This window comes from Neophocaena asiaeorientalis, unplaced genomic scaffold (assembly GCF_003031525.2).
Source record: "Neophocaena asiaeorientalis asiaeorientalis breed wild unplaced genomic scaffold, Neophocaena_asiaeorientalis_V1.1 scaffold152, whole genome shotgun sequence".
NCBI classification, from domain to species: Eukaryota; Metazoa; Chordata; class Mammalia; order Artiodactyla; family Phocoenidae; genus Neophocaena; species Neophocaena asiaeorientalis.
The window spans coordinates 3,709,813-3,729,952 of record NW_020185338.1 but is presented as its reverse complement, the minus strand read 5'-3'; the positions used below and the strand labels follow the sequence as shown (position 1 = coordinate 3,729,952).

The following is a 20,140-nucleotide window of genomic DNA, read 5'->3' as shown; positions in this document are numbered from 1 at the left end:
AAGTGGTTACTTATTTCCCAGTTGACTACTGAACTCTGGATCAGAACCTCAAAGTGAGGAATGCTGAAATGCACTAAAGTCTTAACATTTATCCTTTTATGGTTCAGTTTCAGGTCTACTTTATGTCAAATCAAAGTTAAAGAAAAAAGTTATTCAATTGCAAATCTTTTCACTTTAAGGCTATTTACTTTCTTTAAGTCTCTTATTTCAGACAAACTTATAGTTGTTTTTTTTTTTCAAAACCGCAATAATAGCATTACTTGCTGGGTATTTGCAAGTCCAGGTGACTAAGATACTCAAAAGTTTCGTTTAAATGAATGGGAATGAAAATTACAAATGTGAAGATACTTCTTTTTACTTTGTAAATGTATATACACTATGATCTGATGAGTCTGTGATAAAGTATTAAAACAAGTCTGAAAATCGACTCATGTCCTATGTAGTTTACAATTTGAAAGTTAATTCAACTTGGGAAATATCTTCACTAAGCCTATTCTTTTCTAACCTATGTCTCACTTCTCTCTATAGCTATGTATTTTATCTGAAAGGTTTAAGTGTACTAAGACTTTGTCAAATTGCTGGAATTTATAAGTATGCTATTCGATTTGGAAAAGAGACTTTTTAATTTTAAAATATGAACTTCTACAGTCACTAATTTACTAAATGACTAAAGTAATATAACATTCCATTTCTATATCATTTTATAGCACATAAAGAATTTTGACACAATTTCTCATTTTTAGTTTAGACTAAAAAACATGTCTTCAACAGAAGAACGAAGTCTGGACATCTCTTGATTAATCTCATAAGTTAAATTCTTTTGCAAATATGAATGCTATATCATTGTAGCCAATAATGATAAAATAAATCTTAACTTTGTTTAAAATGTATCAAGACAACTGTGAATCATTCTTTTAAAAAAATAAACTTTTCACTTTTGAGAATTTTAGATTTTCATAAAAGATGCAAAGATAACACAGAGTGTTCTCATATACTGCTCGCCCACCCAGTTTCCCATAACATTAACATCCTACAATACTACAGACTACTTGTCAAAACTAAAAAAGACATATTTGATATATTACTCTTAACTGAACTCCAAACTTCATTCAGATTTCATCTATTTTTCAACTAATGAAACTTCTGTTCCAGGATCCAATTTAGGATACCACATTGTACTTAACACCAAATCGCTTTTAAAAGTAATAGTTTCTACCAAATGTAAAATAGATAGCTAGTGGGAAGCAGCCGCACAGCACAGGGAGATCAGCTTGGTGCTTTGTGACCACCTAGAGGGGTGGGATAGGGAGGGTGGGAGGAAGACGCAAGAGGGAGGAGATATGGGGATATATGTATATGTATAGCTGATTCACTTTGTTATATAGCAGAAATTAACACACCACTGTAAAGCAATTATACTTCAATAAAGATGTCAAAAAAAAAAGTAATAGTTTCTTAAATTTCAAAGGAGCAAAAAGAAGCACTTCCTTACCTGCTCTACGCCAAAATTTCATGTGTTTAATTCCAGCTGTAATTAATTTATCAGGCACGTACGGGTTCATCTTTACAACAAAAATCTTATCTTTACTTCCTCTGAAATAAATACCAAAATGTTTTAACTCTGAAGATAAATCTCTCCTGTAATAACCTTTTGCCTAATCCAAACCCTATCTTGATTACTCCATTACTAAATGCTTGGCCCACTTGTCTCTTAGGTTTAGGCTATGTAATCATGCATTTGTACATTTGTTATTTTGTTATTATTTTAATTTATTAACTCCTCTCAACAGAATCTTAAAAGATAGGAACCGTGAGAACTGAACTTCTTTTGGATAGCACCTACTATAGTACTGTACATGGAGAATGCCATTTGTGGCATGAATGAGTTAAAGAAAAAAATTTTTTTATAGTACTCTGTTACAGCTTAATATAGTCTTTCCAAATACAAAATCCTCTTAAACTATCTTTTATTTGGGTCCTGTCTATATACTCTGAAGAAACCATTTATCTATATTTTAAAGTGCTTTTATGTATCACTTTAGGGAATAGGAAGTTAAAAAAATAGTCTCTGAAACTGTTGACTATTTCCTCCTTTAAAGCAATTGCTAATATTTTTTATTATTATAGAAATAATAATGCTCACCGTAGAAAATTTAGAAAATGAAAACTATAACAGAGAAAATAATCTATAATTTCTTTGTGATACGTGTGTGTATGTATCTCCTTTCACTCAAATATATAAAATGAGTATTTTATCATGTTTTCAATGACTACAGAATAGCTTATCTTACAGTGGAATTCACTCTACCTATAAATGGAGATTTTTGATAATCACTACTTCGAATATCATATTACAGTTACATTAAAAAGTGTGTGCACAAGGGATAAACCTACAAATGAATCATGAAATCATTTGTCTTTTTACCACGATTATACTATTTATTCAATGGTAATAAAGACGGCAACAATTTAAAAAGTTACGTTTGCTTGATTTCAAAACCGTTATAAGTAAAAAAAAATTTTAAGTCCAAGGTAATTTCAGTATTTTGCCAATGTGATATCAAGTTTTTTCCCTACCTTGCTATTGAAAGTTTCTCTCCTTTTTTCCAGTCCCACAGCACAATAGTGTGGCTATCATCTATTCCAACTGAAGCCAAACGTTTCCCATCCGCTATGAAAATTAATCAGAGATAGACTGATCATTAACATTCAGAAGATAAAAAACACTCAGTACATATTCTGATACCACAGCACTATATTTAAATTTTTATAAAATAAAATATTGTTAAATGTTAGGCACGCATACAGCTATGAAACAAAAAGCAGAATTTATAAGGAGGGGGAAGAACAGTTTCTCAATGCATCTAAACATATCTGCTGACTTCTTCCTCTGACTTCACTTACCTCATCTTCTACCAGCTTAAGACAGGGGAAAGGAGGAAGATAAGAAAAGTAGAAAAAAGATATTTAAAAGATGAGAAGGAAAGGGAAAACTAAGAAAGAAGGAAGGAAGAAGTGATATATGCCAATGAATTTCACCATAGGAACTCTACTGTGATATGAGAAGTCATAGGGATTACAAAAAGCGAATCAAATGCAAAAGACACAGGTTACAAATACATATTGCTGTTTAATATGACTGTCTGTAGTGAAGGTCAATTATTTTAGTTGTTACTACCATCAAGCAACAAGTAATGACTATTAGACAAGAGATTGCGCTAAGTCAGTCATGCTGGCAGGTGTGCATATGTTTATAGGTTGTAAAGGCAATCTATAATAAAACATTTGCCACTCTGCCACACTTTTTGCAAACCTCAACTAGTATGTTATCGCTACCAGTGGTTTTTTTCTTGTTGACTCCTTTACCATTCAGTTTCTTCACCTTTGGCAGATATTAATATGTGTATATACAATTCCCCCCACAAACTATAGCAATTCACTATCACTTCAGTCAGAGCAGCAGAAAGCACAAATTTACTGTTTCTTAATATAAAATTCTCTATTAATGGTATTTCTCCACTCTTCCCAATCCATACCCCAGCTTTCACTGTAGATCTATCTGTAGTTGTTAAACTTTTATATATGTAGCAAAGAGTTAACATGATCTGAAATTATTTTGATAAGACAGATTGGAATTGTCACTTCATAGAAATGTTATACAACAAATATTTCAGTTCTCACCTCTTTCTTAGCTTTCACCCTAAACATTTTCAAAGTTTACTCTGTGGCTGCAAAACATTAAATGAGATCATGGTTTGCCCAAGGTTGGAAATACATACCACTAGTGGTAACTGTGACGGTTTCAGAGGTTATGTAGACAAACATTTTTTATTTTAATAGAAACATCTTTATAACAATGGGTATTAAAATTACATTTCATTAAATTATTATTATAAAACAGCTAGCAAACCTACACTTTCAGAGCCTTGATTGGTTAGGACAACAGTATGCACATTTGATAAAAAATTGTGAAGGTCACTATTAAATGACAAGTTTAGGCAACACTAATTTAGACTAAAATGCCATGTATTGCCTCTGCATTTTGATCATTCTTACTGAGACAGAAAACTGCCTTACCTGAGAAATCAACAGCACAGACACCATATTGGTGGTAGCCCTTTAATATCGACAATGGTTTAATGGTCTCTGTGTCCCATATGTGAACTGAGGGATCCCTACCTACCTAAAATAGAAAGAATTATAAAAGTCATTTTATGCAATTAAATTGTTTATTTTCATATCTATAAAAGGAAAACAGGAGATTTAACAACCTTTGTCATATTTGCTATAAATATTTATCAAATAAAAGGTATAAAGCAGACTGTATATGTGATCAACATTTTCCCCTTACATTTGTTGAAAAGCTAATGAGACTAGGCTCAGTGTTTCTAGGAATGTTCTACAACTACGTAGCTCCTATACTTCATCAATAAAGATAATGCTTACCAAGCATCTATTATTGGCAGCATTACTATGCTAGGTACAATGAGCACTAAGACAATTAGACAAATTTTGCAAACTCATTGGAAAAACAAGATATTTTCCGTTAAAATAAGAACATCTGGTAATACATGCTTAATGGGGATGAAAAGGTTGTAGAGAAAAATCTTCATGGAAGAGATGCTACTTGACGTGGGCCTTCAAAGAGTGTAGGTCTTAGATAAAAAGAGAAGGAAGCAAGTATATTCTAGGCTAGGATAATAGTGTAAACAAGATACAGAGGGGTTAAAGCGCCAAGCAGGTTAACACAACTTAATTCTTTATTCCTTTAGACTCAAGTAATCACTTTCTTTACACAGATTAAGAGATATAATAACTTTGCTTATGAAGTAACTAATGTAGCTGCCAATTACTGTTTATTTTGAGATTGGTTTTATATAAAGACATAACAAAAAACAATACTGCAATCGGTCAATATTTCACTAAGTTATTAACTGCTTTCCTCTGTCCTTTGTCTACAGATCTACTGTTTTCTATATAAGCTGGAGTTCTAAACCATTTTGAGTTACTTTTGGTTTAGGTTTCTCCCAGGTGATATGAATTGCACCTGTTAATAAACTTTTTGTTTTTCTCTTGTTAATCTGTTTTTTTTCTTTGGCTGTGCCTCATGGGTTGTGGGATCTTAGTTCCCCGACCAGGGATCGAACCCGGGTCCCCTGCAGTGGAAGCGCAGTGTCCCAACCACTGGACCACCAGCGAATTCCCCTAATCTGTCTTTCTGTTAGAGTTCTGGCTAAAAGCCTAGCAGAGGAAGAGGTCATTGGGTATCCAGGGATGTCCTGTGGGCATACTGACTTATAGTTTAATTTGCCCCAAACTCCCTAAAATTCCAGAATTATGGTAGTAAATGACCAGTTTTTACAGTCTTCATTCCAGTAGTAGCAGAATAATGTCCAAACTCCTTGCCACAGCAAAATGGGTACATAATCGTGTTTTAAGAGGAACCATTTATATAAACTAAAGGTGAAAGTAAATGGTGCCCCTGAGGCCTCTGCCCGCCCATTTAATTAGTTCTTCCGCTAATGTCCATCATGCACTCTAAGATTTGAATACTTAGCGCTGCTCACAGTTATTTAAAGAAGCTGTATTTTTATTTTTTTATTTTCCCCCCACTGTTACACGTGATATGACACACTTAAAATACATTCCCCAACCTCCCCTCTATCAGGTAAACTACTCAGCTCAAATGTCATCTTCTCTATGAGGCTTTCCCTGATTCCATCAGGCACAATATATCAGTCCTTTATAATATTTCAAGAGAGCTTTATACATATCTCTAGCCTATTGGTTCTCAGCAGGGGGTGACTTGCCTCCCAAACGCTGTCTGGAGACATTTTTGGTTGTCACAGCTGGGGTGGGTGGTGTTAACTGGCTTCTAGTCCGTAGAGGCCAGAGATGCTGCTAAACATCCTACAATGCACAGGATGGCATTATACACAAAAATGCAATTATCTTTACAATAAAGAATTATCTGGCCCAAAATGTCAACAGTTCCAAGGTAAGAAGCCCTGATCTATACTTATGACACTGTATCACAATTTTCTTGCGTGTTTGTCTTCCCCCACAGAGTATGAATGTTTTACATGGCAAGGTGTTTTATTTATATTCCCACAGTCTTTCCTGGTACACAGCACATGCTCTATGAATGTTTCTGAATGAATAGAAGAAAGGAGGGAGAAAAGGAGGGAAGGAAAGGAAGGAGAAAAGGAAAGAGTCAGGGGAGGTACAAACAGAGGGAGGGAAGATGGGAGAAAGAAAAAGGGAAGAGCTTTCTCTCCTTTCAGGGAAGCTACACAGGATGATGCAAGTTTCCTACCCCCACCCTCAATATATCCCAGAAGGTATACTTACACAGTATTTAAAGCCAAACAGACTAAGGGCTTTAGGCTTTACCACTTATTGGCTGACAGATCTTTGAGAAAATTATCTAATTTCTTTAAACCTAAACTTCTTCATTTATAAACTGGGGGAAATGGTTTTACTCTCATAGAGATGAGGTGAGAATAAAATAAATATACATTAAGAAACTAGTAAAGTGCTTACACACAGTGAGAATTTATAAATATCACCCTTTCCCTTCCTTCTCTAAGAATATCCATATAGAGAGGTATCAGTTATGACTTTTCTCTGTGTTTTCTACTTTGGTAAACCCGAATATGTTACTATCATGATTGTAAAATAAAAACATAGTCATCCTGTTTGTCACAGAACACTTCTTAGATAACTTATATTATTTAAAATAATTAAAAAACCAGATTTCTAGTCTTTACGGTTTTTGTAATTTTTATTCATAAATTTAAAAAATTAATATTATCCTGACAGAAAGGTGTCAAGCCAGAGCTCATAGTTCCAAATTCAAATTACAATAAGTAAAACAATAAAACTCTAAGGAAAACTATAAGAAAAAAGTTTTATTTGTAATATGAAAATAAAATCCCATTCTAAAGAATTCTTCATTTCCTAGAATACAAAAGATAAGGGAAAAAATGGACTAACTTAACTTTAAACCCAAACGAAGGTCTAACCTAACCGGGCTGTTGTCGCATAGTCTTTCAAAGGACCTACCTGGCCTGTTGCCACATAGTCTTTCACAGGATGAATAGCCAGGCAGAGAATATCATCATCGTGACCCAGGTAAAAGCGCTGTGTGTTCTGTTGTCGATTATAAATGACACCCACTGCTGCCACATGGTACACAATTTCACCAATTTGAGTATAGAACAGATTACTTCGACAGTCATACCCTCTGTAACTAAATATAGAAAAATCATATAACATTAACTTTGGCCTTTTACTGATAAATATGGACTATACAGAGGACATTCAATTTCCAGCTTTACAAGATACTGAACAATTTAAAAAAATACAAATATCTCAGATCCCAGAAACTTTTGTGAACTGCTCTGATTACAAATAGCTAAATCCAAGCTACAACACTCAATGAAAAAAGGTGCAGAAAAGTGTATATTGTACACTACTATTTGCATAATACTAAATTTGTAAACTATAAAGCAAAAAGTTGCTTTTTTACAAGTGAAAGGGTATAGAAAAGAATATATATTTGTATTTGTTTGTACTATATTATACATAAATACTTCTGAAACTAGGTAACAGTGATTCCCTTTGGGTGGGGGGGAAATGATGGCTGGGAGGGCAGAGGTAGGAAGATAATTTTCAGAGTGTATACTTTTATACACACTGTTCAACCATGAGAATAAAATATATCAATATATATTACAAAAATAAGTTTTAACAACAATTTAAAAATATTATACACATCCGGAAAACAAGTATTCAAATCCTCTCAAAAATGATCAATATAGATAAAATAGATAACTAATAAGGACCTACTGAATAGCAGCACAGGGAACACTACTTAATACTCTGTAATGGCCTGTATGGGAAAAGAATCTAAAAAAGAGTGGATATATGTATATGTACAACTGATTCACTCTTCTATACACCTGAAACTAAAACAACATTGTAAATCAACTATACTCCAATTAAAAACCACACACACACACACACAAAATGCTTCCAAACAAACAAAAAGAAATACTGTCTATTTTACCACTGGAGGAAAAATATTTTTACTAAATAAATCTATTTTTTTTCAAATTCTTGAAAACATTATAAGCCAGGTAAGACAATGATTACTAGGTGAGGGGAAGGAAAGAGTTGGACTGGAGACTCTGTTGTCCTGGGATAAAATGTGAGACCTGTATTGCCAGATATTCTAAGAGAATCCAGAAACTGTATTTTATTGAAATTATAATATATAGGCCAAAATGCTTAGGCCAAAACAAGCCACAATATCATTACAAATTAGACATATTTAGGGGAGATGATAATCTCTCACATTTCACTTATTTTGTTTAAAGAGATCCATTTCTATAAATATAACACTAAATTTTCATAAGACAAATTAATTTTTTATTTAATAAATACTTATATAGTGCCAGAAAACATTCTAAGTCACCACAAGTATTGACTTATTTACTCCTCACCAGAACCCTATCAAGAAAAATACTGTTATCTCCATTTTACAGATGGTAAAACAGAAACACAGAGAGGTTAAGTGTCTTGCTCAAAGTCACATAGCTAGTAAATGTGAACCAAAATTCAAACACATAAATGAAAAGTAGTCGTTTTGTACCCGTGAACAAAGTGTAATCGAATACTATTTCCTGGAGCCCGCTCTCTTCTTTTAGAAGTACCACTTTTTTGTTTCTCTTTGTATTGTTCTTTAAGCTGAGGTAGATCTTCCGTGTAAACCTTTAAATAATATACATAAGTAGAAATATTCTTAGAACACAAATTTATAAAGGTGTTATATACTCCTAGTGTAACTTCAGACATCGTGGTTACTATGATTGCTAAAGTTTTAACAACTGTCTTCAATAGGAAGATTCTTTATGAAATTTACTTCCTTGGAAAGACAAACGTATTTACATTTTCTAAGTATCACACTGACAAATACACATTTAGTTTCCATGAAATTTTTATACTTCGTAAGAGAGTATTTTAAAGGAAATAAATGGAAGTGTACTGCGACAAAAAGCACATATAATATATAATACAATACAATACAGGCACAGTTAGTATATCAAGCACTTAATATAAATAACATTTTACACAAGTATACTTTTCACTCTTAAAGGGGGAAACAGCCATACATTTCTTGGAAAATTAAAAACTGCAGAAGATAACAACAGATGAGTAAACAACAGGGAGCAAGATAAAGAAGAAACTAGAATTTTTCAGGAAAAAATCATGTGGTAATAAAAATTACCTGCCGACGGTAGGTGAGCTGTGTCTCTTGTTCAATTTCAGAGTCCAGTTCTGGAACATCAGACAGATCTGAATCTGATTCATCACTATTAGAGTCAGCCAGATTTTCTGTAATTTAAAAAAATGAAACATTACCTGTTTAAAGAAGATTCATTTTCAAAACAGCACAATAAAATTAATGATTAAGAGCTGACTGTGCCAACTGACATGGAGACAAGCCATAAAACAAGCAAATGAAATTACCTATTCAAGTGACACAGATGTCAGTAAACTGTACTACAGATTATCTTCCTCTCCACTCACTGCAAACTCAATAGTTCCTTTAAATCCCTTCACTGGCTCCCCAATGACCGCTACATCAAATTTAAATGTCTGTGCAAATATAAGTGAATATAACCTATAATTAACATGAAAAATAGCTAGAAAATACCATAATGCAACAGATGAACTGACATTAGATAATTTTTCTTTGTCAAAAAAACCATACTGAAACCTAGATACCCATCTCCCAGAGAATACATTAAATGTTTGTTTTACTAATGCATGTTTTTTACTCATCATTTGATAGAAGAAAGTGTAACCAAAAGTACTTTGTAGTCCATGCTCTGTGACAACTGAGTTTAAACATATAGACCTAATATTTTATTTAAAATTTCCACTAATAATAATAATCTATACTGTTAACATACGAGGCTTGTGTATGTTTCAAGAGTAAAATTGTTATTTGGGGGTTACTGAAGAGTTATTTGACAGAGAAATTGTTTAGGCAGTGTGTTCTACTCACCTTGGGGTGCTATGTGAAGAGCATCTTTTAGTTTTCTTTCAGGAATAAATTTCCACTGAAAGACAGAGTGATCTGCTCCACCAATAGAAATAACCCACTGATAATCATGTGACCATCTGACATTAGTTACATGAGCTGAATGGCCAATGTATTTTTTAAACTTGGCCCCTATAACAAAAATATACCTTTAAATTGATAAACAAATGCCAATACACACACACAAAAACACTATAAACAACAATTTCTATACCTGAACCAATGCATCCTATTTCTATTACCTTAATTATGATCAAAGGGGAAAAATGTTAATTCAAAAATTCACTGAGTGAACAAATGAATGAGTGTACATCAAGGGACATAAATCTTTGCTCTACTGATTCACAATATAATTTGGTAAGAACCACAAGAGCTGTGAAGCATTATCTTACTGCTTTGAGAAAAGCCTCAGCTACAAGGGGATCAATTGTTTTTATATTCAGATATTTGAATGTTTTGGCCTGACACCTTTGATCTTAAGTGATATTGACCAATCTCCTCCCCGACTATTCTCAGCCTTAGCTGCGAAAATCCTTTTAAAGCTTAAGCCATCAAGAAAATATTAGCAACATATAAAAAGGACTACACACCATAACCAAGTGGGATTTATGCCAGGAATGCAAGGTTGGTTCAATATACAAAAATTAATCAATGTAATATACCATACTAACCAAAATAAAATACATCCAGTTGTCCCAACAACTATCTTTTATAGTCATTTTTTAAAACCTATATATTTGGTACAATGTCCTTCAATGTGGGTTTGTCTGATGTTTCTTCATGATTAGATTAAGATGTGTTTTTTGCACAGGCAATGTTGTGTCCTTTTGGATACACCATTTTAAGGGGCACCACAGTTCTATCACTAGTGATGTTAAGTAGCAGCATTTGGTTAAGGTTTTATATACCAGCCTTCTCCAACTGTAAAGGATTTGTTTAACTTTCTGGCTAATTTTTAAAAAATCTGTGCAATGATAGGAACCATTTTTGTGGTTCTAAGTTCAGAATACATTTTCTATATCTTGCTTAGATAAACTTGATATTTGGCAACATGTATATGTTCCTGTTAGAGTACACTAAACACAATAATGTTTGGTTTCATTTTGATAATGTTTTAGAAGTTTTATTTGAAGTTACAGAAGGCTTGTATTTCAGGATGGCAAAGATCCATCAATTACAAACTGGAGAAAAACCTTCACCTTGGCCATGAATTTAGGGATAGCCATCTAATCAAAGCATAAAAGATGTGACCCAAACTATATAAATTACAATTTACTGCTACCTGACAGTAATGTTATTTTTTTAAGAATCAATTTTTTATGTAGCTTGACAGAAGTCAGTAACTTCCTAGATGGGTAACTTGCCACAGTTCACTCCATAAGTCCAATAAGGTAAGATTTAGTCCCATCCCTCTTATGAGAGAATGCATTATTTGCCTGTCAAGAGGACTCTGGCTATTACTTCCTTTGATGGGGCCCTGTACATACTCTTAGGCAACAGAGAGACTTACAAGGTAAAACCAGAAATTTCAGCAAATAAAATTCCAAGTTTTTAAGGTGTACTAATTTTGTTATGTTTAGAGCAAATGAAGAAGAGTTATCTGAGCACCTATTCTAATTGACTATATTGGGTGATAGTTCCAAAAGAGGTGTAGATAATCCTGTAAGGCCTTCCAAATGATATTCTCTGTGACTTTTCAAAGATCAATTCCTCTGGAAGAACCAAGGTAATTCAACAAGAAAGCTATGGAATAAGTCTAAGGGAAGCCAGTTATTTCTAATCAAAGTGACTTTATTAATAATTATTCAATAGCCAGCACTGTTTATCTAACTATGATAAACAGTTTATCTAACTATGATAAACAGTTTATCTTAAAAGTAAACCTAGATATCACATCTTTTAAGAAGTGACCATGACTCACCAAGACCAATCATATCCTCTTATCGTGCTTCCAGAAATCCCTGTTATTACCCCATGTATTTATAACACTCAAATGTAATAGTCTATTTACTTGTTAACTCCTCTAATAAACTATAAGCTCCTTGAGGGCAGGATTGTATCTTGTTTATCATACATCCCTAATGCCTGATACATAGCAAACATTCATTAGGTATTTGAAGAAAGGGAAAGAAAGGAAAAAAAAAAAAAGAAAGATCATATTTTCCCTTACTCTGCCTATACACTTGAGGTGAAATGCTAGATTGTAGAGGAGGGAAGAAGAGTAGTGGAGACTGAGAGGGCATGAACTCCAACACTTACAATTCATTAAAGGGGACAAAACATCTGATGTAAAGAATATTAGAGTTGAAATCAAAAGACTAGAGTTTGAGTGTCATCTTGACTACTTAATAGCACAGGAGCTTGAGCACATCAGTTAACCTCTCTTAGACTCCATTTCCATTTTAGTATAAATTGGATTATAAGCTCTCAAAGTCCCTTCATTATTAAAAACTGACATATAATAGGAAATGATAAAAGAACATTTAAGGCCTAAACAGTATGTCATCAATTAGGACTAACATCTCAGAGAAAAGATTTATCAAAGCAAGCTAGAATGGTCATAGCTTTCCTAATTTAAATGAGAACAGAATGATAATTCTTGGTGAGGATAAAGCAATAGACTGAAATATTTATGTTTCAATGACCCCATGTCTTTTCTAATTTATTTTAGGGTATATTTTAACACAAAGTTAATATGAGTTAAATCTCTTCAATAAATTGTAGCAATATGACAAAAGATTTTTTTCCCATTTAACAATGTTTTGATGACCTTAAAACTTCTAGATATAAAATATATGAGAATATCTTTTTTGACCCTAGTAAAAAGTAGAATTCCTTAATACATAAAACACCACTGTTCAGAAAAAAAAAAAAGAGAAACTGATTTGACTACACTGAAATAAAAACTAGTCAACGAAAGACATCATTAAAAAAAATAACAAACTCAAAAAAAGGCATCTATAATCCATAAAAATTACAAATCATTTGTATCTAGAGTATATAAAATTATTTCTATAAAACAATAAAAGAAATAACTCTAAAAAATAGGCAAAAGATATGAACTTGTGTTTGATAGAAGAGGAAATGCCGAAAATCAAAAAATATTGGAAAAGATGGTCAATCTTATTAGTAATTAGATAAATGTAAATTAAGACAATGTGACACCATTTACACCAACTAGATTTACAAAAATAAAAAGTGTGGCAATGTCAAGTGCTTAAGAGGATGTAGATCAACAGGGTTTGTAAAGTGGTATAACCATTGTGGAAAACGATTTGGCGTTTTCTTATAAATTCTCTATGACCCAGCAATTTCACTCCTAATTATACATCTTTGGAAACTTGTATATCATCGCAAAAGACTAAAGAACCCAAATGTCCACTGACAGGAGAATAAACACATGAACTGTACCACATTTTCACAAGTATTTTACAGCAATGAAAAACAAATACACTAGAGCTATATGCAACAATATCTTAGAAATCTCAGAATCTTAGAAAAGCGGTGTTGAATAATTCCCCATCACAAATCTGTTTTATTGTTTGATATTTGTTTTTCCAATGAATTTTCTTCTGGAATCTAAAAAATATTTTTACCAAATAGAAATGTTCATTTGTCAGTAAGTCCTGAAAGAGTCTTGGCAATTATTAACAGTGATGAAGGTGTCAGATTAAAGCAACCATGCCCTCACCTCTCCATCCTCCCCCACCCCGCCTTCTCACCCACCACCACAGCCTCTGTGCTGCTGCCTGGGAACAGTCTGATTATTTGAGAGAGATTATGGTCAAGAGTAGGAGAATCTAGAAAGAAAGAGGATAACAATGGACAAAAAAAAAAAAAAAGAGGAGTAATGCTCCTTTGGTCTGGGATTTGAGGGGGCTAAATGTGGAAGAGGAACATTCTGGGCTAACCTCACACATTTTGTGCTGCAATTACAATGATTCTATAACGTAAGCTACTTCTATTATTTAACTTCTTTCCACATTTTGTAAAAGCTTCACTTCTTAGAATGTAATGGATATTACTTAAGTGGATATCTAAAATACATTAATACATCAGACACAATCTTTTCTCAATCTTAAGTTGGATCAATAGCACAACTTATTGTAATGAAATAATGTACAACTTCATAACTAATCTAAAAGAGAGTTTTTCTAGTAATACTACTAGCTTTATGCAACTATGTAAATTCAATAAATACAGAATCTTAAAATACTTCTACTAATCTTTGTCTTCTTCTCTCCCAATTACCTACCAATAGTCTCAAGCTGACTCACAAGTGCCTAGAAATAAAAACCCTTACCATAAAATAAATGTCTAACAAAAATCTAAAAAAAACAGAAAGTAAGAAAAACAATTTATATTCTTGAAGCAGTAACTGAACAAGACTAACTTTTCTTAAAGACTTTGGTAAAATATTCCTACAGCAATTCAGAAGACTACTACACATTTTGTAAATGAAACAAAATTATTGAGCAACAAAAATATTGTCTTCCCTGTTGCAGAAGATAAAGCTTGCGAGCAAATCCCATGCATTTGACTATGAAAACTCAGAAAATTACTCTTTTTCTGCAGAGAGGTCAGTGTATGAAACAGTGAGTAGAAGCAATGTCTAAGATTAATATCACCATGATTAATCTTACTAAATCTCACACCTTCTAACTAGGCAAGTATCATTTTGAGTCACAATAAAATTTGTTGTGCCTGGTGACTCTCATGTCCTGGCTATGTGGTGGGATCCAGAAATACGGTACTTCAATTGCTAGAGATTTGTTAGCCTTTATTAACACCCTTAGCGTTACTTATGGAGGTACTTTCACATGCACCTAGGAAGCTGACATGTTGCAGGCAGGAAGTGACAACATGGCATAGCTGGCAGGATCTGGAACTCACCACTTTACTGTAGAGGTATAGCAATTACCAGTCTAGACTTCTGGGAAACTTGCGCCCTTAAGTTTAACATCAAGGGGACTACCTAAACTATTTGAACAAAACTATTTCTGCTGTTTCCAAAATTACCTTTTTACTAAATTGCATTTTAACATTTGTCCAACAGCTTTTATTAACCGGGTGAAAATCATGACTGCATCTGCTATAGATGTTGATACTCTATGAATACACTCAGTGCACCTAATATAAGGCCCTATATTATGAGAGAGTTCTTTGAAAATTAAATCTCAGAAGAAACTTGGCTTTCTCTGAGTAGTAATAAGTATGCTTTTTTTTTTTTTTTAAATAGCTAAAGTGAAAATTATTTTGTGCCCTGCTTTATCTAATTTTTGGTTTCCAGGAAGCTCAGATTCAATTTTGATGTTTGACTACTGAAGAAGAAAATATCAAACATTTTCTTTATCTGATTTTAATATAGTATTTCTATTTATACTTCCCGTGGTATGAATTATTTACTCATATAATTATTTTAGTACTTATGGACTTGTTATAAGCTGACTCAAATACTTTCTGGAACAAGGCATGGAACAAATAAATGACTAATAGAGCATTTCATTTAATTATTCTCAGGTCTATTAACAGAATGATTAATATCATCACTTTAAAAGAGATCCAAGAAAAAGAGGTGATACATATTATATATAGAGAATAACCAGTGATAAGACCCCTTATTTTTCTCCCACCACCAGTTATGAAAAATAAATGTCAAAACAATACATGTTAAGGATTTTAAGCAAAAACACACTCTCAGATAAAAACCAACAAACAAACCAATAGATTCCAAACTGTGACCTGTACTTGCACAGCTGACTACTTCATCAGAATTCTTGAGAAAATGACATAAGAAAAATGTCTCCTAAAAGATATATGTTCAACAAGTTAAATGATTAAAGATAATAAGCCATAAGAAAAGTATAACTATCATTGTACATCCCAACTATATGAAGCAATTCTGGAAGTGGGGAGAAAAATGATTCTTTAAAAAGAAAGAGGTAAAGTATTAGCCCATTTATAATATATGAATTCAAAAATCATTTTCTAATAAAAACTTCATATCCAAAAATAAATGTAACATATGACAATAATTTCTGAATTATCAAAATACTATAACTAATTCTGTTCATTTTCATGAAATCCTTCACCAAACCAACAGCACACATATTTTAAAAAGTATAAACTCTCTTATTTATCTTAAGACTAATTTTCTTTAAGAACTTAAGTCTTTTTTTTTTTTTTTTTCGGTACGCAGGCCTCTCACTGCTGTGGCCTCTCCCGTTGTGGAGCACAGGCTCCGGACGCGCAGGCTCAGGGGCCGTGGCTCATGGGCCTAGCCGCTCCGCGGCATGTGGGATCTTCCCGGACCGGGGCACGAACCCGTGTCCCCTGCATCGGCAGGCAGACTCTCAACCACTGTGCCACCAGGAAAGCCCAGAACTTAAGTCTTTTATAAGACAGAGGTTAATTAATAGTATTTTGAAAGAAAAGATACCTTTTCTTAAACAAGGATATCGAAATAATTTTACAATTCCATAGTCATCAGCTGTAACTAAAACTTGGCCAGTATAGTTTCCATCTACTGAGTTTATATCATTGATATCTGAATACTTGGGCCAAATTCCATTTACTTCAAGGCCTGAAACACATGTCCATGAAGCCCAATGAACACCTTTTATTTCTTCTTTATTTGTCACTTCTTTTCCTCCTAAAAATAAATCATAGTATTAATTTAAGAAGTTATTTCCTTTGATTTTTACTCAAGCATAAACTGTACTGATAACATGGTAAACTCCAAAATTTAAATATCTTCTCCATCCTGTTAAAGGAGAATACATGAATAGGTAAGTGAATATAGTAAGGAAAGGAGGAAATTAAGTGCAAGGAGTTGTTAAAAAGCCACTACCAAAATTATGCTGATTCAGAGACATACAGATTTGATGATGATGTAGCTTAGCAGGTTCATGCATGTGGACAGTAAAACTGAACCCTATTAAAATCATGCTACAGATCAGTCACAATGGGGTAAGTTAGAAGGAAAAGTAAAAGCTATACAAAAGTGGCAAATCAGGTATTGAAAAAGAAACCTAAGAAGATACACGGTTGAGAAAGATAACTGAAAGGATCGCAAAGGAAGGATGAGTGACAAGTAATACATTTATGTTAGGTAATAGGACTTCAGGATTCAGTCAATCTTCATTACATACAGATTGTTAATGAAAACTTTTGGAGAGATGCATTAATTTAAATATGCAGCTACTCTTGTTAAATAAGTTATTTTAATATAGTGACTAATTCACTAAGCATCATACTAAGTAAAGGGCTGAGAGATAATATTTTGATGGCTGTTTTTATTCTTCTCTTTTTAAATCTTTGATAAAAATTCTGTTTTTCAAAATTAGTTTGTTAGCTATATTATTAATATTTGCAAAGTCTGAGATAACAACAAAAACCCAATTTATAGTCAGACATCTGTATCAGTTGTATTTAGTTAATTAGTTGTACCCATTAAAAATGGCATTTTGACTTTCTAATATACACTAGGACTTTACCATATACTACTCATATGGCATGGATTTCAACATAAAATAGGTCTTAGATCCTCCAAGCAATTAAGTTTTAATTAAGAACCAAAAGGATTTCAAATGATAAGGCAGCCATAGAGAAAAGATCACAATGCCTGAAATATTAGCTTGTATCTTCTTTGATTTCCTATAATCAAATGTAACTTACACTCTGCCTCTAATGAAATTCTAAGATATTTTAAAGGAACTAAAAATCTACAAATTATAAATAATTTATAGGAAATTTTTACCTGGCATCCTATAAAAAAGTCTTTTACCATTCCCATCATTTGTTTGTAAATATCTACTGTCTGAGGACCAGTCCAAGTGAGTGATGAAACTAAGTGATCCAACACATTCCCCAAATTTTTTGTAACGCTGAGAAACTCCATAAATATCAACTGAGCTGTCATTGCATCCAACAGCAAGGTAAGTTCCATCTGGTGAATATTTTAACTCATGAATTGCCTCCTTCCGATCTTTAATATGTACAACTTCCGTCATATCTCTGTAAAGAGAAAAAAAATGAGACCATACACAAAGAAGTAACTACAGAATTAGTTCACTTTTCAAATGTGTCTAAAATGACTGTGAGGCTGTATCAAGTATTTATAAACCATAAAACAAATGTAAATGAGACAAGTAGTATTAACTCAGGAATAATTTTGCTGAACAGAAATACATGAGGACAATATATGCTGGAAGTAGAGAAAAATGCTAAATTTCAGTTCCTAAATTACTTAATTTTAAGTAGTTCAGAGATTCATACTAAATTTCTGGAGTCATACAATAAAGGAAATAAAGTCATGGATTTTTATGATGAAGTTCCTTATAAGTACTGAGTTTATGAAAAATGCTCAATTATAAAAGCCATGATTTTCAAATTAAATTTTTGTAATGAAGCAAATGCACAAAATTGCATCCAGGAAATAAAGAAAGGAGAAATTGATTTGTATTATTTCAGTAATACATTTGAATGTATATCTTTATATAGATACCACTAGTTACTTTTATTTCAACCTCTTTGACCTTTTTTAACAGAATACAAATTCTTCCCAATTAGCGACAATGTCAGCCAGCAAAGTTAAATATTTTTAATGATGCCTTATAACTGACTTTCCAGAAAAATAACAGGTACTGGTAATAGCCATAAAAATGGGTAAACACTTAGTTAAACACTACTGAGTTTCCAAACATGTGGAGTTGGCGGAGAGGCGGAGAAGAGAGAGGCAGCAAGGGAGAAGGGGCAGGAGGAAGTGAGAATTCTATTTCTAACTAATGCCAGGGACGTTTTCCAAATAAATTTTGCATTACCCATCTGAAAGGTTATCAACAGATAATTCAAGAATAAAAGCTTAAATGGTCATTTCCCAATTTTTACAGTTTCTAAATGGACAATTTAAAGCAATAAAACTCATATTTCTTTCAGTAACATTAAGTATTTAACTGTTTTAGGCACATGACACACAAAGATGAACTCATCTTCTGTGAGAGACAGAGATAAAGTAATTATACTTTATAATTGAGAAAATGTAGTGAGTGCTCAAAAGGTTATGTGTGAAGTTCTATAAGAAACACTGAAAAATGGTTAAGACTAAAGGCAGGGGACTTCCCTGGTGGAACAGTGATTAAGAATCTGCCTGCCAATGCAGGGGACACGGGTTCGATCCCTGGTCTGGGAAGATCTCACATGCCAAGGAGCAACTAAGCCCATGCACCACAACTACTGAGCCCACGATCTAGAGCCTTCGAGCCACAACTACTGAGCCCATGCACCACAACTACTGAAGCCCATGTGCTTTAGAGCCCGTGCATCACAACTACCGAGCCCATGCGTCACAACTACTGAAGCCTGCGTGCTCTAGGGCCCATGTGCCACAACTACTGAGCCCACGTGCTGCAACTAGCCACCGCAATGAGAAGCCCACACACCACAACGAAGAGTAGCCTCGCTCGCCGCAACTAGTGAAAGCCCACGCACAGCTACAAAGACCCAGCATGGCAATCAATCAATCAGCAACTAAAAGACTAAAGGCAGGAAGGGACCAAGGAAGAGTGATACCTATTTGAGCATAAGACCTGAGGGGCTGGCTAAGTATAAAAGATTGAAGGTTTTCCAGAAAGAAGACACAGCATGAGCAATGCAAATACATGGCACATTTGAAGAACAGTAGATAATACAACGTGGATACAAGATAAGTGGGAAAAGCAGTGACTTGATGGGGTTAAAGAGATAAATTGAGGACAGTGTGTAACAGATCTGATACATTGCCAAGGAACCTGGGCTTTACCCTGGTGTTAATCATATAAAGAAAGAGACGAAAATCATCCCCTTAACTACAAAAGGGAATCAGAACAAAACAAAACAAAATAAATGAAGGAAAAAAAAGTACTTTTTAAAAGAGCTTTCCTGGTCAACGTCACTTTTGCCTTAGATCCTGCAACTTGCAAGGTCCTCTTCCTAAGCACAGAATAATGTAGCTACTTCTACCTTTCCCAGTGACTTCTTCCTTTCAGTTTT

At 33.4% G+C, this 20,140-nt stretch overlaps 1 protein-coding gene across 2 annotated transcripts in view; it reads right to left on the bottom strand.

Annotated features, from left to right (window-relative positions):
* The window catches only part of EML5 (EMAP like 5), a 156,048-nt gene that overhangs the window by 72,513 nt on the left and 63,395 nt on the right, over window positions 1-20,140 (bottom strand). For both annotated transcript variants that reach the window (XM_024736256.1, XM_024736257.1), the window contains exons 9-17: window positions 17,871-18,127; window positions 16,551-16,763; window positions 10,076-10,243; window positions 9,293-9,399; window positions 8,657-8,775; window positions 7,066-7,252; window positions 4,078-4,183; window positions 2,578-2,671; window positions 1,493-1,593 (exon numbers count right to left, since the gene is read on the bottom strand). In XM_024736256.1, coding sequence (XP_024592024.1) covers window positions 1,493-1,593; window positions 2,578-2,671; window positions 4,078-4,183; window positions 7,066-7,252; window positions 8,657-8,775; window positions 9,293-9,399; window positions 10,076-10,243; window positions 16,551-16,763; window positions 17,871-18,127 — 1,352 coding nt within the window. The remainder of the gene's footprint in view (window positions 1-1,492; window positions 1,594-2,577; window positions 2,672-4,077; window positions 4,184-7,065; window positions 7,253-8,656; window positions 8,776-9,292; window positions 9,400-10,075; window positions 10,244-16,550; window positions 16,764-17,870; window positions 18,128-20,140) is intronic.